General features: G+C 50.0%; 6 protein-coding genes across 6 annotated transcripts; all 6 read left to right on the top strand.

Moving 5' to 3' along the window:
• Positions 1-123: 123 nt before the first annotated feature.
• Positions 124-4,441, top strand: AtWU_02838 (NACHT and TPR domain protein; the record flags this gene model as incomplete). Its single annotated transcript, XM_035497951.1, has 3 exons — positions 124-501; positions 569-1,616; positions 1,680-4,441. 3 exons carry the CDS (start codon positions 124-126, stop codon positions 4,439-4,441), a joined length of 4,188 nt encoding a protein of 1,395 aa, XP_035353844.1.
• A 719-nt stretch (positions 4,442-5,160) lies between these two features.
• On the top strand, positions 5,161-6,301 carry AtWU_02837 (uncharacterized protein; the record flags this gene model as incomplete). Its single annotated transcript, XM_035497950.1, has 2 exons — positions 5,161-5,414; positions 5,533-6,301. 2 exons carry the CDS (start codon positions 5,161-5,163, stop codon positions 6,299-6,301), a joined length of 1,023 nt encoding a protein of 340 aa, XP_035353843.1.
• Positions 6,302-7,704: 1,403 nt separating this feature from the next.
• On the top strand, positions 7,705-10,184 carry AtWU_02836 (putative Patatin family phospholipase; the record flags this gene model as incomplete). The annotated part of the gene is made up of 3 exons (XM_035497949.1): positions 7,705-7,968; positions 8,035-8,879; positions 8,945-10,184. 3 exons carry the CDS (start codon positions 7,705-7,707, stop codon positions 10,182-10,184), a joined length of 2,349 nt encoding a protein of 782 aa, XP_035353842.1.
• A 1,693-nt stretch (positions 10,185-11,877) lies between these two features.
• AtWU_02835 (uncharacterized protein) lies at positions 11,878-12,699 on the top strand (the record flags this gene model as incomplete). Its single annotated transcript, XM_035497948.1, has 1 exon — positions 11,878-12,699. One exon carries the CDS (start codon positions 11,878-11,880, stop codon positions 12,697-12,699), a length of 822 nt encoding a protein of 273 aa, XP_035353841.1.
• A 700-nt stretch (positions 12,700-13,399) lies between these two features.
• AtWU_02834 (mannose-6-phosphate isomerase, class I) lies at positions 13,400-14,804 on the top strand (the record flags this gene model as incomplete). Its single annotated transcript, XM_035497947.1, has 4 exons — positions 13,400-13,438; positions 13,498-13,599; positions 13,652-13,792; positions 13,869-14,804. The coding sequence occupies 4 exons, from the start codon at positions 13,400-13,402 to the stop codon at positions 14,802-14,804; spliced, it is 1,218 nt and encodes a 405-aa protein (XP_035353840.1).
• Positions 14,805-15,427: 623 nt separating this feature from the next.
• AtWU_02833 (galactose oxidase, central domain family protein) lies at positions 15,428-16,189 on the top strand (the record flags this gene model as incomplete). The annotated part of the gene is made up of 2 exons (XM_035497946.1): positions 15,428-15,548; positions 15,639-16,189. 2 exons carry the CDS (start codon positions 15,428-15,430, stop codon positions 16,187-16,189), a joined length of 672 nt encoding a protein of 223 aa, XP_035353839.1.
• Between the last annotated feature and the right edge of the window lie 104 nt (positions 16,190-16,293).

Genomic DNA, 16,293 nt, shown 5'->3' with positions numbered 1-16,293 from the left:
CTTATTCTCTTGGGCGGCGGGGCCAGAACAAGACCGGACTAGCTCCTTTCTGCAGCAGCCATCGTCTTCTGTCTTCCTCCAAATCAGCCAGCAGCATAGAACAAGATAGCAGCATAGAACAAGATGACAATTACCATCGAAAGCCACTCCCAGTTTGTGGTGACCTGGGATTTGGCGTTGAAGAGATATACTGCGGCTGTGGGCAAACAACTAGATGATCCCTCACTACCCCACCCCTCTTCAGTGGAAGAGTTGCTCGATCGACTGGATAGTCAGAACGGCCATTTTGGCCAGTTTAGACAGAGGAAGCGCTCGCTTTTCGAGATTCTGACATGCATCTGCAATCCAATTGAACGCTTTGGGTCTATGGCTGCAAGCATTGCATCTAACGCCTTTCCAGCCAGTGGCGTGTGCTTCAGCGCCATTACATATCTTATTGATGCTGCGAAAGATGTGTCGGCGTCTTATGATGCAGTCATGGCACTTTTTGTGACCTTGAAGGCAAGTCTATGTATATCATATCACAAACCCTGCCAGACAGCGTGGTCTGACCCTCCTGAGAATATAGGACTTTCTTGTCCGCCTCGCCATCTACGACGGTAGTCGCATGTCGGATGCACTTCAAGCCAAGGTTGTTGATATCCTAGCTACATTACTTGAGATCTTTGGTCAAGCGACCAAGATAGTTCGGGCTGGATTGAGAGGTCGAATCCTCCAATTTACCAAGAATACCTTGCTTGGTTCCGACAAAACACTACAGGGTCTGGTTTCCAAGCTGGACAGGCTCTGCCAAACGGAACACCAGTTAGTTGGAGCAGAGACCCTGGGTGAGACCAAAAAGACCAACTTAGCTGTTGAGAATCTGTCTGCTGTGCTTAATGGCGCTAGTCTTGTATTAGAAGATAACCATGGGAGGTTAGCCCAGGCTCAGGCGGATCTCCAACGTCTCGTCGAAGGTCAGAATGATCTTCGTCAGGAGGTGCACCGAGACATCAGTAGCCTATTAGGTTCATTCATAGGGTCAGGTGCAAAGGCCAATGGTGATTCTGACTACCTGAGGACACTTTTACAGCCGTCAGTAGGCCCTTCAGACATGTATTACACTTTCGCAAGAAAACGGCTGTCTGGAACTGGAGAATGGATAGAGGCAGAGGTGGGATTCCAGGCTTGGTTGAACAAAGAGCAACCCCTGCTCTGGATTCATGGTCCTCCCGGTTGTGGCAAGAGCTTTCTCGCAGAATACATTATCTCGAATCTGAAGACAAGATTTCCCCAGGGCGTCGACCAAGGTTCAGAAGTCTCTGTTGGCTACTATTTCTTCAAGGATAACAACCCACAAACTCGAGGTTTGCACCAGGCGTTGCGGGACGTGGCATATCAAATCTGCCTCAATGATTCGGTATATGCCGGACACGTTGCAACTCATTGCAGCGCACCCGGTGATATATGCAGTCTTCAGAGCGCATGGATGACGCTGTTCCGGGACTACTTTATTGAAGATGATGCAGGTAGCCGGCATGCCTATATCGTTCTAGACGGCCTGGACGAATGCATGGAGGCCGACAGGCAGAGTCTTTTGGAGTTTCTGTCTGAGCTTACAGCTGATGAAGCTGGCAGTAAGTTTCCAATGGTCCTGCCGTCTGCCCGTCGGAAGCTAATTTGAGTCTACCTATGCGCAGGCAAACCCAGGGTACAGTTCGTTATGCTGGGACGACCCCACCTTTCCGCTGATGTAGCCGATGCCTTGCAGGAGTCAGTCGCCTCCATCTCTATAGATCGATCTAAGAATGATGATGATATCGCTCGTTACGTTGAGCATTCTATGAGGAGGTCTAGGAACATCTCTCGTGCGCCTCCAAGCCTGCGCAAAGAAGTCATGGAATTTCTTGTGAAGAACGCACAGGGTATGTTCCTTTGGGTAGACCTAATGACCCAAGAGTTGGGGCGACACAATCGAGCGAGCAGTATGAGGGAGTGCTTACAACGACCGCCGAAGGGTCTGTATGAGGCCATGAGACGTACCCTGGAAGGCCTAAGCGCTTATTTGAAGGGCGACGATCCTGAAGAACTAAATACCATCTTGGGCTGGGTTGCGTGTGCTTCGCGTCCTCTTTCTCTTCGAGAGATCGAATACACGCTGAGTCTGGGTTCCTCTGACCCAGAGGAGATTGTCGGCATCGAAAGTTTGCTTAGGTTGCAATTTGCGTCCTTTCTGACACTCGTCCGAGATGACGGCCTGACAACCGCCGACTTGCAGACGGAAATAGATGTATCTTCTCTTCAGATCGATGACGATCATTATGAAGATGCGGAGTCCTTCGAACTAGAAACCGACTTCAATTCCAACCCAGAAACAACAGAAGTCACGTTCTGCCATGCGTCTGTTGGTGATTTCTTTCGTGATGAAAACGAGAATAAGCTCTCTGCAGGTCCCGACTATGTGGCCATTGGTGTTGATATTGTTGAGTCTAGAATCTCAACACTGAAAGCGTGTCTACAGTTGGTTTGCGACTCAAACCAATGTCCAAACCTCCGGAATTATGCACTTGTCTGGTGGTATAGCCATGCGAAGGCCGTCATCCCTCACATTCATCGAATTGGGGAGACCGACCGGCAGGAAATCGGGAGCCTCCTGCTCAAAACACTCCGTGATGAATCCGTGCTGGAGGCTTGGATCAGTTTACGGGATGCAGATAACTTTTGGTCTTTGGAGACGTTGATTCCATTTTCCAAGCTTTTGGATGATAAGCAATTTGTGGACTCTCTGCCGGCTGATGTACGCGACTGGGTGTTGAGTAGTATTCGGGAGCCCGCGAGGCTGCTCGTTCCGGCTGCGGAGTGCATTGCAAAGAAATGGCTCCAGGGCTACCAATGGGACGCACGTACGTGTATGCTGATCATATATCGGATAAGATGCCTGTTTGAAGGCCAAGCAGACGAAGAAATTTCCGACAATCCTGCTGCCTCAACTGTGCTTGATGCGGCAGAATGGGCCAAACTTCCCAAGACAGCAGAATGGAACCGGAGAGTTGCCATTTGCCTGAGGGACACGTCACACTATGAGGAAGCCCAGGTTTACTTTGAAGCGGCATTAGAACTGGACAATCAGATGTGGCTCGCTAGAAGCGGTCTAGCATATCTCTACAGTCTCAGTGGCCAACATGAGGAATCTCTGGAGCTCTACAAAGAGAATATTGAAATATTGGAGGCTGCTTCCGAAAACCCTGAGGCGCGTGATAAGCTCCCTCACAGTGTTGAAGACTATGATCTTGCAGACACCTACCAGTCTGTGGGCGAAGAACTGTTGTCACTCGGAGATAGAGCCAGTGCTTTGATTTACCTAGAAAAGGCTCTGGATGTCACCACCGAGGGCAAGTTCCTCTCTAAGTACATCCAGCTCCTTGCAGAAGAGAAGACTCCTGAAAGCCATGAGAAAATCATACAGCACCTGAAAAGGTTAGACACTGCGTCCGGTGACAATGGTGCCACACGCTTGACAGAGTGTCTCTCGGAGAATTCAAGAATGGTCTGGTCCAGTGACTTCTACCAGGCCATTGCGTTTGCTGCCAGAGCCACAGATCAGCTCGAATGGCTTGAATATGCTTACATGACAGCAATTGAGGTAGCAAAAAAACAGCGCGACTCGGTATTGGCGTTTTCTCTGCAAGTGTCTCTGGCAGACCTCTTCATCAGCTATGACAACAAGGAATCCCGCGCTGTTGAGATCTGGCAGATGGTGATGGACTTTCCCGCAACATTCATGCAGGGGAACCTGCTGATGCTATACATACAATCGCTAGTGAGCAGATACTATGGCGTCTATCTTTTTACCAGGGCCATCCGAGCCGGACCAGGCACCAGAGAGTCCGAACGCTACATACACACACTCCAACGGATTGCTAAACGAAGAGTGGTCCACTCAGACCATGTCTCCGAATGGGCTGCCAACAACTTTGCCACAGCCATTCTTGGTTTGTGGTATCACCGAATCGATCAACCGGAGAAGGCCCGGGAATACTGTCTCCCGTTCGTCAAGAAATTTGTCTATGCCGAAAACGACGCGATGAGTACATACACAGCCAGCTATGCCTTTGCAAAGCTGTTACTCATGATGAATGACGAGTCCACCGCGGTAGCCATCCTTATCAGCGTCAGTAGTCCGGAGGAAACAGCTTGGATCTGCGAAGCTAGATGTGGAGTGTCGTCAGCGACGTGGGAAAAGGGGAATATTTGCCGCGAATGCGCGGTCGATCTGTGTGATGACTGCGTACAGCTGGTAAAGGAGGGGAAGCCGACAACGGCCAACATCTGTAGTCCGGATCATTCGTGGGCTCGGGTCCCGGAGCCGTCTGCTCCTCTGGGACCTGATGATGTGCGTACGGATGAGATGGTCTCGATAGAGGATGTGAAGAATAAAGTTAAGAAGCAGTGGGGGTTGTGATGAGAGTGTGGCCGCTGCTTTGATTCCATGGCAGCTATACGTATAGAATTTACTTTTGCTAGTAGCTGACTATTTACATACATCATATCATTCAAATAATTCGTGGGAATTTTGGAATCAGGACCCTCTCGATAATATATCCACATCGCAGTGTGATAGTATATTTTGCACCCAACGAAGATGCACCACTGCTGATTATGAACATAACATGAAAAAAATAATTTCCCTACTACTCAGTAGTACAGTAGTAGATCAAAAGCTTAATCCCATCCAACTAGCCTCATCCCTAACAACTATGGTGGCCAGCATCCTCATCTCATGATCTCCAAGCAGAAACTGAATGTCTCGAATGACCGCCAAATTAAGCTGACCGACCGACCCAACCAAGACACACTAGTAAATAACTTAGTTTGGGTTACCCCACTCACCACTTTTAACTACCTTAAACATCACCATCATCACCGTCATCATCCCACTAATCTCTTTTATTTCCCCTACATCACTTCCTATTTTATTTCAATTTACTCCACTATAAACACACAAATACCCCTCCATATTCTTTCTTCTAATAACGACTTACCCTTTCTTTCCCTTCCTACACTTTCACTCGTATATCCCCCTATCACCCCTCCAACACCAGGAGGACGACACACTGCAACCCGATCCTTTTCTTTTCTTTAAACCAGAGGAGAGAAGGGAGGAAGAAAGAAGAAAAAGAAATGTCCCTCCCCTCCACCCCAACATACACCTTCTCCATCCCCTCCATACACGACCGTCTTCGTCTAGACTGTCGCATCTACCTGCCTCCAGATCTGCCCAAGAAATTACTCCGCGACAGTTCCGGGTTGCTGCGCGGGGCGATCATCGCGCATCCGTACGCGCCGCTGGGAGGATGCTTTGATGATCCGGTTGTGGGGGTTGTGGGTGGGGAGGTATTGAGGTTGGGGTGTGTTGTTGGGATGTTTAATTTTCGGTATGTTCATCCCTTTTATACATCTATTTAATTTTGATACTACCTGTTTATTTATATGGATGTTGGGGAGTTGGTGTGAGGTGATGCGATGTGATGGTTGCTAATTAGGTATGGGCAGGGGCGCTGGTGGTTCCGAGGGACGGACGAGTTGGACGGCTAGGCCTGAGTTGGCGGATTACGTCTCTTTCTATGGGTTTATGTTGCTCTATTTGCATTTTTTGAGGGAAAGGGCAGTACGGCAGGAGGGGAGGAAAGAGGATGGGGGTAAGATAAGGCTGGTTTTGGGTGGGTATTCGTATGGGTCGATGATTGCGTCGCATTTGCCGAAGCTTCATGATGTTGTGGATTTGGTGCGGTGTTCATCGCCCGAGTCGCCGTTTCATGAGATCTACCAGATTGCAGAGAAGTTGTCGCTTTGCTTGGGGTTGGGGGAGGAAATGGAGCAGCCGATGTATCGTCCAGCTACGGTGGAGGAGATAAGATCCGCGGCGGATTGTATTAAACGCACTGCTGCTGTTTCTTATCTCCTTGTGTCTCCGCTGCTGCCGCCGGTTAATCAGTTCTTGACGTTGTTTTCGAAGATGTCGCTTGATGCGAGTGCGCAGATATCATCGGCATCCGGGGAATGGAAACAGGGACAGATACCCTGTCCCAAGCCGGCAGATCAGCTGTGTGCGCATGAGACATTGGCTATCTTTGGTGACGAGGATACATTCACATCGGCGAGTAAATTAGAGAAGTGGTCAGCCGAACTGGCCCATGCACCGGGGAGTAGGTTCCAGGCGGTGGAGATCGAGGGAGCCGGTCATTTCTGGAGAGAACATGGTGTCGAAGCTCAGGCGAGACAAGCTATCCGGGACTGGGTGTGTCAGATGTCGACATCTTGATAAGATGGTTGGATTATTTTGACATGTGTGGGTGGTCAGCCTGGTTTTATCGTGTCCTACTTCGAGTCTAGATCATGTGTGTCTAAGATACGAGAGGCTTGCGTGATAGAGTGCCAACCAGATGGTGGATTATCTCTCCCCCTTCACATGCAGGGACAGGGGTCGACGGAGTGGTGAAGCATGTGAAGCGGGCGTGTGTGTGGCTCGCCTGACCGTTCCGACAGAGGAAGGTCCCCTCCATGGAAAGAGCTGATTCCGACGAGCATCCATTTCGGGTATGTTTCAGCTGCATTTTGCATGATCCTGTATGCCATGGTGTCTTTGCAGTGATGAGTGAAGTCCCTGTGGTCTCTACTCGTTCATCGGCGAAATCACCACACCCATGACGCAAGACGTTCCGGTCTGCTGGGATTTTCATATTTTGTCGCAAAACTCTCGAGGAGTGAAAAGGCAGGAAAATACATACAGCATATCCTTATAGGATCCGAAAGCTTGAACCATCCATGCCAGGCCGGTGAACCAAGGTTGCCATCCCAGGTCCGATTTAACGCTGTTCCCGATCAGGCTGGATCTGACACCGGGTAATAGTCTAGGGCATGAGGTGGAAGCCCTTTGAGTTTTGCTGATCTGCAGATTTTAGCATGCAAAAGGAATACAGCAGAGAATTGTGGGGGTATGATATCACCGGATGTATCGGCCATCGGATGAAGAAATCGCCATCGCACACTTACTTTGACACACTGGTACAAATGCCGATCGGGGATCTGGTGTCGGGGTCCACTGGATAAGAGTCTAGTGTTATGTGATGAGGACATGGGGTGTTCATCGATGATGATAAGATGGAAGATGAAGACTGGTTCTAGGCTCTTTGAGCAATAACCCGCAATGGTGTTTCAGTGAACAATAGAATACTTGAAGAGTAATTCCCAACTCCATCCCGTGACTGGGGCGATCGGCAGCACCCGCTGGAAAGCCGGGGGACCAATCAGACATCCGGGGAATGCTGCCTCGTGACGTCTGGAGAAAAAGAGTGGCCATTTTCTCTCTCTCGGTCATCCCTGGCAGAAGACCAGGCAAACTAAAATGCATGGATCCGGCTGACTGACGGATGGGTTGGCCTTGCCTCGTGCCTGACCTGCTAAAGACGCGGCGCACGAACTCTTGCGGCTACATCTATCTACTTCTTGCTGTTCCTCCGACTTACATTCCTAACATCACCAACATCCTCCCTTCCTTTCACTTTTTTACTTCTACCTATTGAAAGTACCTTTCGAATGCTTTATCGGGCCTAATTCGCTAAGATCTCCGATTTGCCTACCTGGTTTAGGCACCCTCTCCAATCCAAACTTAGTTTCCCCTCCATCTCCGCACCGATGCGAGCCTGATGCACCCTGAAGCCGGTCATGTCCATCCTGCATGATTCCTCCCTTGTTCGACCCCAGTGTCATGTAAAGGGCAAACCGCGCTCTCTGGAGACGCCAAATAAACCCCGTCGCTCCGTCCTCAAGTCCGTCTCTCTCCCGTCGCTGTCGGCCGTCGTCAAAAACTCATTGACATGGGCGGGGGACACGTGGGGTTCCTATGGGAATGGTCAGTCCCAGAAGGAACGCAGACTGCGCGCTGCTGTGGATGAGCGAAAGGAGGCTTTGTACCTCAAGAAGCGCAATGTGAGTTAAAGACAGCTTCACACGATTCAGGATTAGCCGGCATGGCTGTTAGCTAATGTCTTTCAGGCTGTGACCTACGAAGAATGGCGAGACGCTGCGAGCGAACTGGATGAGTTGGAGAATAACTCTGCTTGGAAGGAAACGTTCGAGTGCCCCGACTATGACCCTCATCTCGTGCTCGATCGTCTCAAGCAGCTTGACGATGCCCGAATTAACTGTGATATCAGTCGCATGTTGTTCCTCATCCGCACGTCCCTGAGCCGCGATCTAGGCAACATGAGCAACGCCTCTCTCTATAAGCATGCTCATCTCGGGACTAAGAACCTCATCGATCAATACATTGATACCGCTCTGGAAACAATCTTGTCTTTAGTTGAGCTGGCGGATAAAAACCGGTGCGACGTGGTGGAATCAAGGTATATCCTCGACCAGTTGCTCGCAGCGAGACAGGCTTTCGGGCGAAGTGCGCTCCTCTTCTCCGGGGGAGCCACTTTTGGCATGAATCATATTGGTGTACTCAAGGCCCTTTGGCAAGCTAACCTTCTGCCACGAATCATCTCTGGCGCGTCTGCGGGCAGCATTGTGTGTGCGGTCTTCTGTACTCGCACTGAGGATGAGCTGCCGGCTTTGCTGGACTCTTTCACAGAAGGGGACTTTGCTGTTTTCGGCGAGGGGACTGAGGAAGATACTATCCTTCAGAAGACAGCCCGGTTTCTGAAATATGGATCATTTCTGGACATCTCCCACCTAGCCAAGGTGGTGAGAAATTGGTTGGGCGATATCACTTTCCAGGAGGCATATAACCGTACACGACGCATTCTCAACATTTGCGTTTCCAGTGCTGGAATCTACGAGCTACCCAAGTTGTTGAACTACATAACTGCGCCCAATGTGTTGATCTGGTCTGCTGTGTATGATACCTTTACATAATTCCGACTGTTCTCAAACCTATAGGAGTTGATGCTGACTTCAACAGGGCCGTCTCATGTTCAGTCCCGGTAGTCTTTTCGCCGTATGCCCTTATGGCTAAGGACCCCCTGACAGGAGAACCAGTTCCATGGAGCGACCTTCATAGGCAATATATTGATGGCTCCGTGGACGGTGACCTCCCTATGACTCGTCTGTCGGAAATGTTCAACGTCAACCATTTCATTGTATCGCAGGTTAATCCCCATGTCGTTCCATTTCTACCCAAGGATGATGGGCCAGATCCGTATCTGGAGAACTCTTTCACCGCTTCTCGTTGGATCCGGAATATCACATATCTTGCCAAGGATGAGATTCTACACCGGATGACAGTCATGTCCGAGCTAGGGATCTTTCCCACGTCTTTGACCAAAACAGTTTCGATTGTCAACCAAAAGTATTCCGGAGACATCAATATATATCCGGAAATTCAGTATTCTCGGATTCCCGTCATGCTACGCAACCCGACGACCGAGTTTATGCTTCAAGCATGTCTAAGCGGCGAGCGGGCCACATGGCCCAAGCTTGGACGAATACGCAACCACTGCGCCATCGAATTGGCGTTGGACTTGGCCATTCAGAAAATGCGGGCTCGAGTGGCCTTCTCCCCGAGCCGCGTCCACGCAAGAACAGATAGCATTGCTGGCCATTCGATCGAATCCCTCGACAGCAGTGGGGGCCGAGGACGTTTGTTGAACCGGAGAAGCTCCTATAACCATGAAATCGAAAAGATCAAACATGCCCGCCACGATCCAGGCCGGCGGACAAGACCATTCCTACAAAGGTCCCGCAGTGTGTTGCTATCCGAACAAACGCACCGAATCGACTCTGTGGCCTCTGCCAGACTGGACCAAGCAGTGCAACGGCGCCGTCAAAGCAATCCGAGCCAAACTTTCAACACCGGGGACGGGTTCTATAGTCCTTGTTCTGAGAGCGACGAACATAGTGAGGAATCCTCCCCTCCGACCCGCGTCCCGCTAGAAAGGCATGTTTCATGGGAACCGTCATCATCCGACGACCCGCCTTCCGATGAGGCCACCCCTAACGGCAGCGCACAGTCACCACATCCATCCTCTCCCATACATATAGGACGGGTGACTTCGCAGCGAGCTCCTGTATGGCCTCCAGACCTATCTGCGCACGCGATGCCAACGACACCTGAGCCCTCGTTGCCACCTTCCCCTCACCACCTCCGGATGACGCCCAAAGCCTATGTCTCCAATCCCACTTCCCGTAATTTCTACAACTAACCGAATATATATTGCTTGATCGCTCATACTCAGTTGTGACGTATGTGCTGGAACGCTGCGATCAACAGAGAACATAAAGATGGGAACCTTTCTTTCGGTGTAAATATTATATATTGATGAGGACATTTTGGCTTGATTGGATTTACTAGCTTATCGGGCAGTTCATGCGTTGGCTCATGGCAATGGGTCTAGACGGGGATTGCATTTTAGAATCATACGTCAGGACTTGAGTTCTTTTCTATGGGGGTGACTGGATAGAGACCACACTTCGCTTTTAGACTTACCTTTGCTTTGAGGATGATTCGCAGTTGGCTGCACCGCTATCACAAAAATAGAGTACCACCGTACTGCTCGGTTACTTAGCATGCCCTAACATGAATCTGTCGTCAACACGCGTAGACTTATATAGAACATATTCTGCTCTAGGAGCATTACCAGCAGGCCGTGAAGAAATGTGGTTGCCGGTAAAAGTATGCAAATAGAGAATATTAGCTCATCGGAAAGGTTAAGTCGAGTTATTTAGCTACTCCATCCGCCTTCTCAGTCATTAGTACCATATTGTTATATAACCGACTTTTCCTCCAAATAGTATAGCTCCATATTACTATGGACTCTATAACCTTCTAAAATCTTGCACAATTCAACAACTTAATCCAGGTTAATACTTCACAACCCGAAGCCCCGCATAGCTTAGTAACAGCACAGTAGCAGGCTTTATCACACCAACGTCGAGTCCAGCTCCAAAAATAGAAGATCACAAGGAAGCACCACCTGCCATTGGCTCCCAACCCTACCTACCGACCAGATGAAACGCCGGATGGGATGAAGTGGCCTCCCAGCCCGATGGAACAGAGTGTGAGTGGTTTCATGGCCAGAGGGAGGGGTTCCCGGGCGCGACGCTGCTGCAAGTGACCAACTAGTGCTTCTAAATCCGTCCGCATTAACCACCATTCTTTCCTCCAAGCCGGGCGGTTAATTAGGACGGTAAACCAGTGATCTGAAAATAGATCATGGCATCTGGTCAGCCTATCAGTGGTATTCCTTTTCCACCCGCCGGACGATCCCTCCAGTCGAACCCTTGGCTGAAGCGCCCACCCGTCACCCCGGGCGGCTAACCCACGATGAGACAGCCAGGATGCGGGTGATGGGCATGGAGTGTGCTTCTAAACTTGGCAACAAACAAATGAACATGCATGATGCGTTTTGATATCGATGGTGGAACAAGAAAGGTATCACCATCGCGGCCCCTGCTCGTGCAAGGCTTTTATATGGACCATCCGCCATGTTCAGACGAGGCTGTCTTAGAACCAGACTGGCAGCCTTGGAGAAAGCCTTACTTGGATTCTTTTGACAAAGTATCTTGATATGGTCTGTGCTTTGCGAGGTTGTTGCGTCTTGCCTATTATACTCTACTAATTAACTTGACTTCTATTTTGTCTTGCCTGTTCCTCCAATCACCTTGACCTATCCTCTCTGCCCTGGCTAGACGTGCATCTGTCAGCACCGTGTCTGCTGCACCTTACCCTGCCTAGTCTCTAGCTACCAGGCCAACCGTTGGAGAGTCTGGGGTAGAAGCCTCCACTCTAGAGAGCTTATACTCTGCCATTGTCATGTGTCATCTCCAGCTATTTTAAGGCTGAGAGTTGCGTCCTTCTATCCAATCATCCTCCATCTCTTCACCTCCGTCTCCACCATGGCCAGTATAGTCACCGGCCCTCTCGGTCGATTCCGTAAGAACGGATCCCACAAACGGCTGCACGAACGATGGGGCGACGTGGGCATCACCGTTCCCACCGAGGGCTCCTGGAACCAGCGCGACGACCCCCACCGGTCATCAGACCGCAGACGACCCGCCTACGAAGTTCTAAGTCGAGGACAGGATACTCCTGTCGAGGATCATCACGAATCCACCCAACCCAGCTCTTTCTCCGTCAAGGCGCTAAACCCACGCCGTCTTTCCATGCGCATCAGCTCCCGCTCCAAAACCACCACCGACTACCCTAAAGAGAACACTACCCCCACCGACCGTCAAACCAAAGCAGAGAGGCGGGTGTCTCAGTTCACCTACCGACCAATTCATCAAGATTATCCCACGGAGATGGCTGAAAAGGCTTCTCGACAGAGTCAGCACTCTCCCCGATTCAAGTACATTCCTACTGCACCTCAGTATGCTGAGGAACTTGGACTCCCGACTTCACGTCGCTGGTCGAGTCAGCGGCATAGTGTGCAGAGTAGTTGTCCGAGTGAGGGTACCCGGCGGAGTCATCGCCGGTATCCTGATGCTGCAGAGGATTGCTATGATGATGAGTACTATGAGGAGAGGAGAGAGCGATACGAACGACCTTTATCTACTAGACGAGATAGGAGCAGTGTGGACTACTATAGTGCTGCCACTAGTAGTCGACGGGGCAGTCCGGCGTTGGGTCGCAGTGGGGGAGCCACGGAGAAGCGGGGCCGGTCTGGGAGAAACTTGACGACGGCGATGGTCCCGGATGCTGATGATATTTATGGATAATTAATGATTGTTTTGTTGTGATGTTGACCCGGTTTAGCGATGCATTACTAGCTTCATGCGTGACGGCCGTGATGGGGAGTTTAGCACATCTGCATATATTTATAGGGCGTTGGCGGATTTCTGAGCAAATTTCCGTTATATTTGGACTAGCCGTTCACCATAATAAATTTCTTGGTCTTGATAATTGAAATTCAACTATAGTTAACTCAATATTTATTAGTAGTGATCCATCGTAGCATTACCCTAGATTACTAACACTGACAGCGTTGCAGTCATAGTACCCAAGTAACATTCCACACTGAACTGACGTCAACTTGACGGCCCGCCCTCACCACTACTCTCTAATTGCATCCTCAGGGACTATTGTCTTCCAAATTTCTACGAGTTGAATCACTTAAAGAGAGAATATAGTATGTGCAGATAAGATAAGAAAGGCAAGATTTAAACTCCATCACTCGTCGGAAGGCTTCCCGGACCAGGGCGAGACCATCAGGGCATGGCAGTAGTGATCAGGGCATGACGCCATCCCATCCGGCCATTCCACGCAGTCCATGACGCCATGTTCACGCAGTCAACATAGAACTTCATATATAAGTAAATATCTGTATATCTTATGAAGTCTTCTCCCTGGCCTAAATGGAGTATTATCGAGTTTCTTTCAGAGCATAGTACATATCAATTGAATTCCACCATCATCATAATGACAGCCTCGGTTTTTCAGCTTAAGTGCGGGATCAAGGTATGCATCAATTTATCATAATATTTTACATAAATTTGCCAATTAACTGACCTTAATAGAATGATCCTTGGGGTAAGCAAGGTAAAAACTCGTTAGCTGGTGTTCTTTGCTCCAAGACCCCTGGTACAATTGAAGTGGAGGATGGTCAGCATTATTCTGAGGTATATCACTTTACCCACCTAGGAGATAATTATGCTAATTAGTTGTAACTAGATGTGGATGGGCACATATCCCACCGTCCCATCTCGCATCCTTGCCACAGGTGAACTGCTGAGCGAGTACCTCCAAAAGCACCCCGAGGTTACAGGCGAAGGATACAAGAAATGGGGTACGGAGGTGCCTTTTCTCCCGAAGGTACATACCTTACCCTATGCCAACCCCATCCCATCACCCTGTCATAAACACTAACAACATATCTGTACGAATGAAGATCCTCTCCTTCCAAAAAGCTCTCCCCCTCCAAATCCACCCCGACAAAAAGCTCGCCGAGAAACTCCACGAATCCCAGCCAGACAAATACTCGGACCCGAACCACAAGCCCGAAATCGCCATTGCCCTCTCCAACTTCGAGCTCTTCGTCGGCTTCAAGCCCCTCCACGAGATTGAAAACCTCTTCAAACTCGCCCCTCTCCAACGCTTCCTCCCCACAGAATCCAACGCCCCTACCTTCGACGACTCCCTTCTGCGCGAAATCTCCCGCATCCTACTCACTCTTCCGCCCATACTGGTCTCCGAAACCATCTCCTCCCTGCTCACCATCCCAGAGGCCCAATTCGGCCCGAATCAGCGATACATCCCTGGCCTACTGACTAGATTGAAGAAGATGTACCCAGATACCGATAATGGGAGTCTTGTTGCCACGATCCTTATGAATTATATGACCCTTGGGCCTGGGGAGGCGGTTTGTGTGCCTGCGGATAGTATGCATGCGTACCTTACCGGGGATATTATGGAGTGTATGGCAAGGTCGGATAATGTCATTAATACGGGGTTTTGTCCCAAGGCGGAGAGCGATGATGTGGATTTGTTTACGGGGTCGTTGAGCTTCACGCCGCATGATGTGGACAGTGCTCTTTTGAGGACGAAGAAAAGCGATGTTGGGAAGTGTTGGAAGACGGAGGTTTATGAGCCGCCGTTTTCGGAGTTTTCGGTGCTGGGGGTAAGGCTTGGGAAAGGGGAGAAGGAGGTGCACAGGGGGGTTAAGGGAGTGAGTTTGTTAGTTGTTGTGAGGGGGAGTGGGTGGATGGGTGTGGATGGTGAGAAGTTTGAGTTGAAGGAAGGGTGGGTTTATTTTGTGGGTGCTGGGGTTGAGGTGAACTTTGAGACGGAGGGGGGGTTGTTGGTTTATAGGCCTTTTGCGGAGTAAATTTTCCTCTTTTATCTCTCCTCTTTGTTCTGTGAATGAGAGTGGGAATTGGGAGGTTGGTATTTGTATGAACGATGGAGATATGTGTCTATTTTAAGTCCGGCTAGCCCTACAGAATTAGCTACAGATAGGATATGCTATTTTCGGCCCTCCCGGACCCTCATCGCGAATAAGCGCCCTCACAACATACTCCTTCCAAGCGCTCAGGCACCGCGACTCCACGTCTCTCATCCAATGGATCCCGTTAACACCTTATCTGGATGCTATTTTTGGCTTGGTATTTGCTTGTTCGTTCATCTCCACGAGTTGTGATGTGCGAGTCCCTGGTTGAGTGACAGGTTCGGTGAGATTAAAATAGATGCCGAGCGGGGAAAGGCACTTTTCAAGCGCCAGGATGGGATTAACTGGTGAGTTCAAGTAGTATTTTAAGTCGGAGGGTTCTCTGGTTCTTCTCGGTGGGTTGGTCTGCATTCTGTTTTGTTTCGTTTTCTGGTGTGCTGTTTCATCGTTGTGCTGCGTGTGTTGGTGCTTGAAGCAAGCAAGAAAGTCGTCATCCATTCTGCTATCCACTCCACACCACTCACCCCCTTCTATCCGTCATACCCACCAAGGGGGTATGCACGATGATCCTCCCTCGTGATGGATATCCTCGTCAAGACTCATCATCGTCCGTGGAGTCTCCTTCGTCCGGTCGGGATCAGATCATCATTGGCGTGGTGTTTGGAGGAGTAGCAGTGATCATGAGTATGTTGTCACCTTCCATCAATCATTCCTTCCTTGCTATGCCATGAACATTGGGGCTCGACACCATCTCATCTCACTCTGTTCTGCAAGTCATAAGCGCCATCCTCCTCATCCGATGCAAGAAACGAAGCAATGAACGCCGTCATCGCCGTCAGCAGCAACGCCTGCTCGCCCATCATTTGTCTCAATCCACCACTGGGTACTATCAGTATCATCCTGACTTGGAAGGAAGCAAGCCTCAGACCCCCGAGTACCCACTTGAGATCACCTCCACAGCACAGCAGGTACCTTCATCATGTCTTGAACAACAGCAACATCCTCCTCTGCAGAGGGTCATCGAGGATCCCCCACCGGCGTATCAGCCCCTCCCTGTGTATAACCCTTCAAGGTACCATGGGGTTGATGGCATGGTGGGTATCGCGGTGCCATACCCTGGGGCCACGGCTAGTATGTATCGGATGTCGGGATTGGGAATAGAGCCCCAAAGAAGAGTGCCGGATAGAGACTCGAATGCCTTTAGCTTTGCTGTTGAGGAGAGGCTGGATGTGCCGGTCAACAGGCAGGGTGGTGAGGCGGAGGAAGGTCAGTCGGTTCAACGACCTAGACCGGTGCTGTCACGGTTGGTGACGAACTTTGGGTAGGCTGATATAGTCGTGATTCTCTTATGTTTCTATGTTGGGTGTTTGGCGTCATGGTTGGTGCTGTTGGGTGTTAAGGTGTTTGGGTTATGGCTTTAATGATGATG

Source organism: Aspergillus tubingensis (assembly GCF_013340325.1).
Source record: "Aspergillus tubingensis WU-2223L DNA, scaffold_4, whole genome shotgun sequence".
Lineage (NCBI taxonomy): Eukaryota > Fungi > Ascomycota > Eurotiomycetes > Eurotiales > Aspergillaceae > Aspergillus > Aspergillus tubingensis.
Note: the sequence above shows the minus strand (reverse complement) of the source record. Positions and strands in the feature narration are given on the sequence as shown.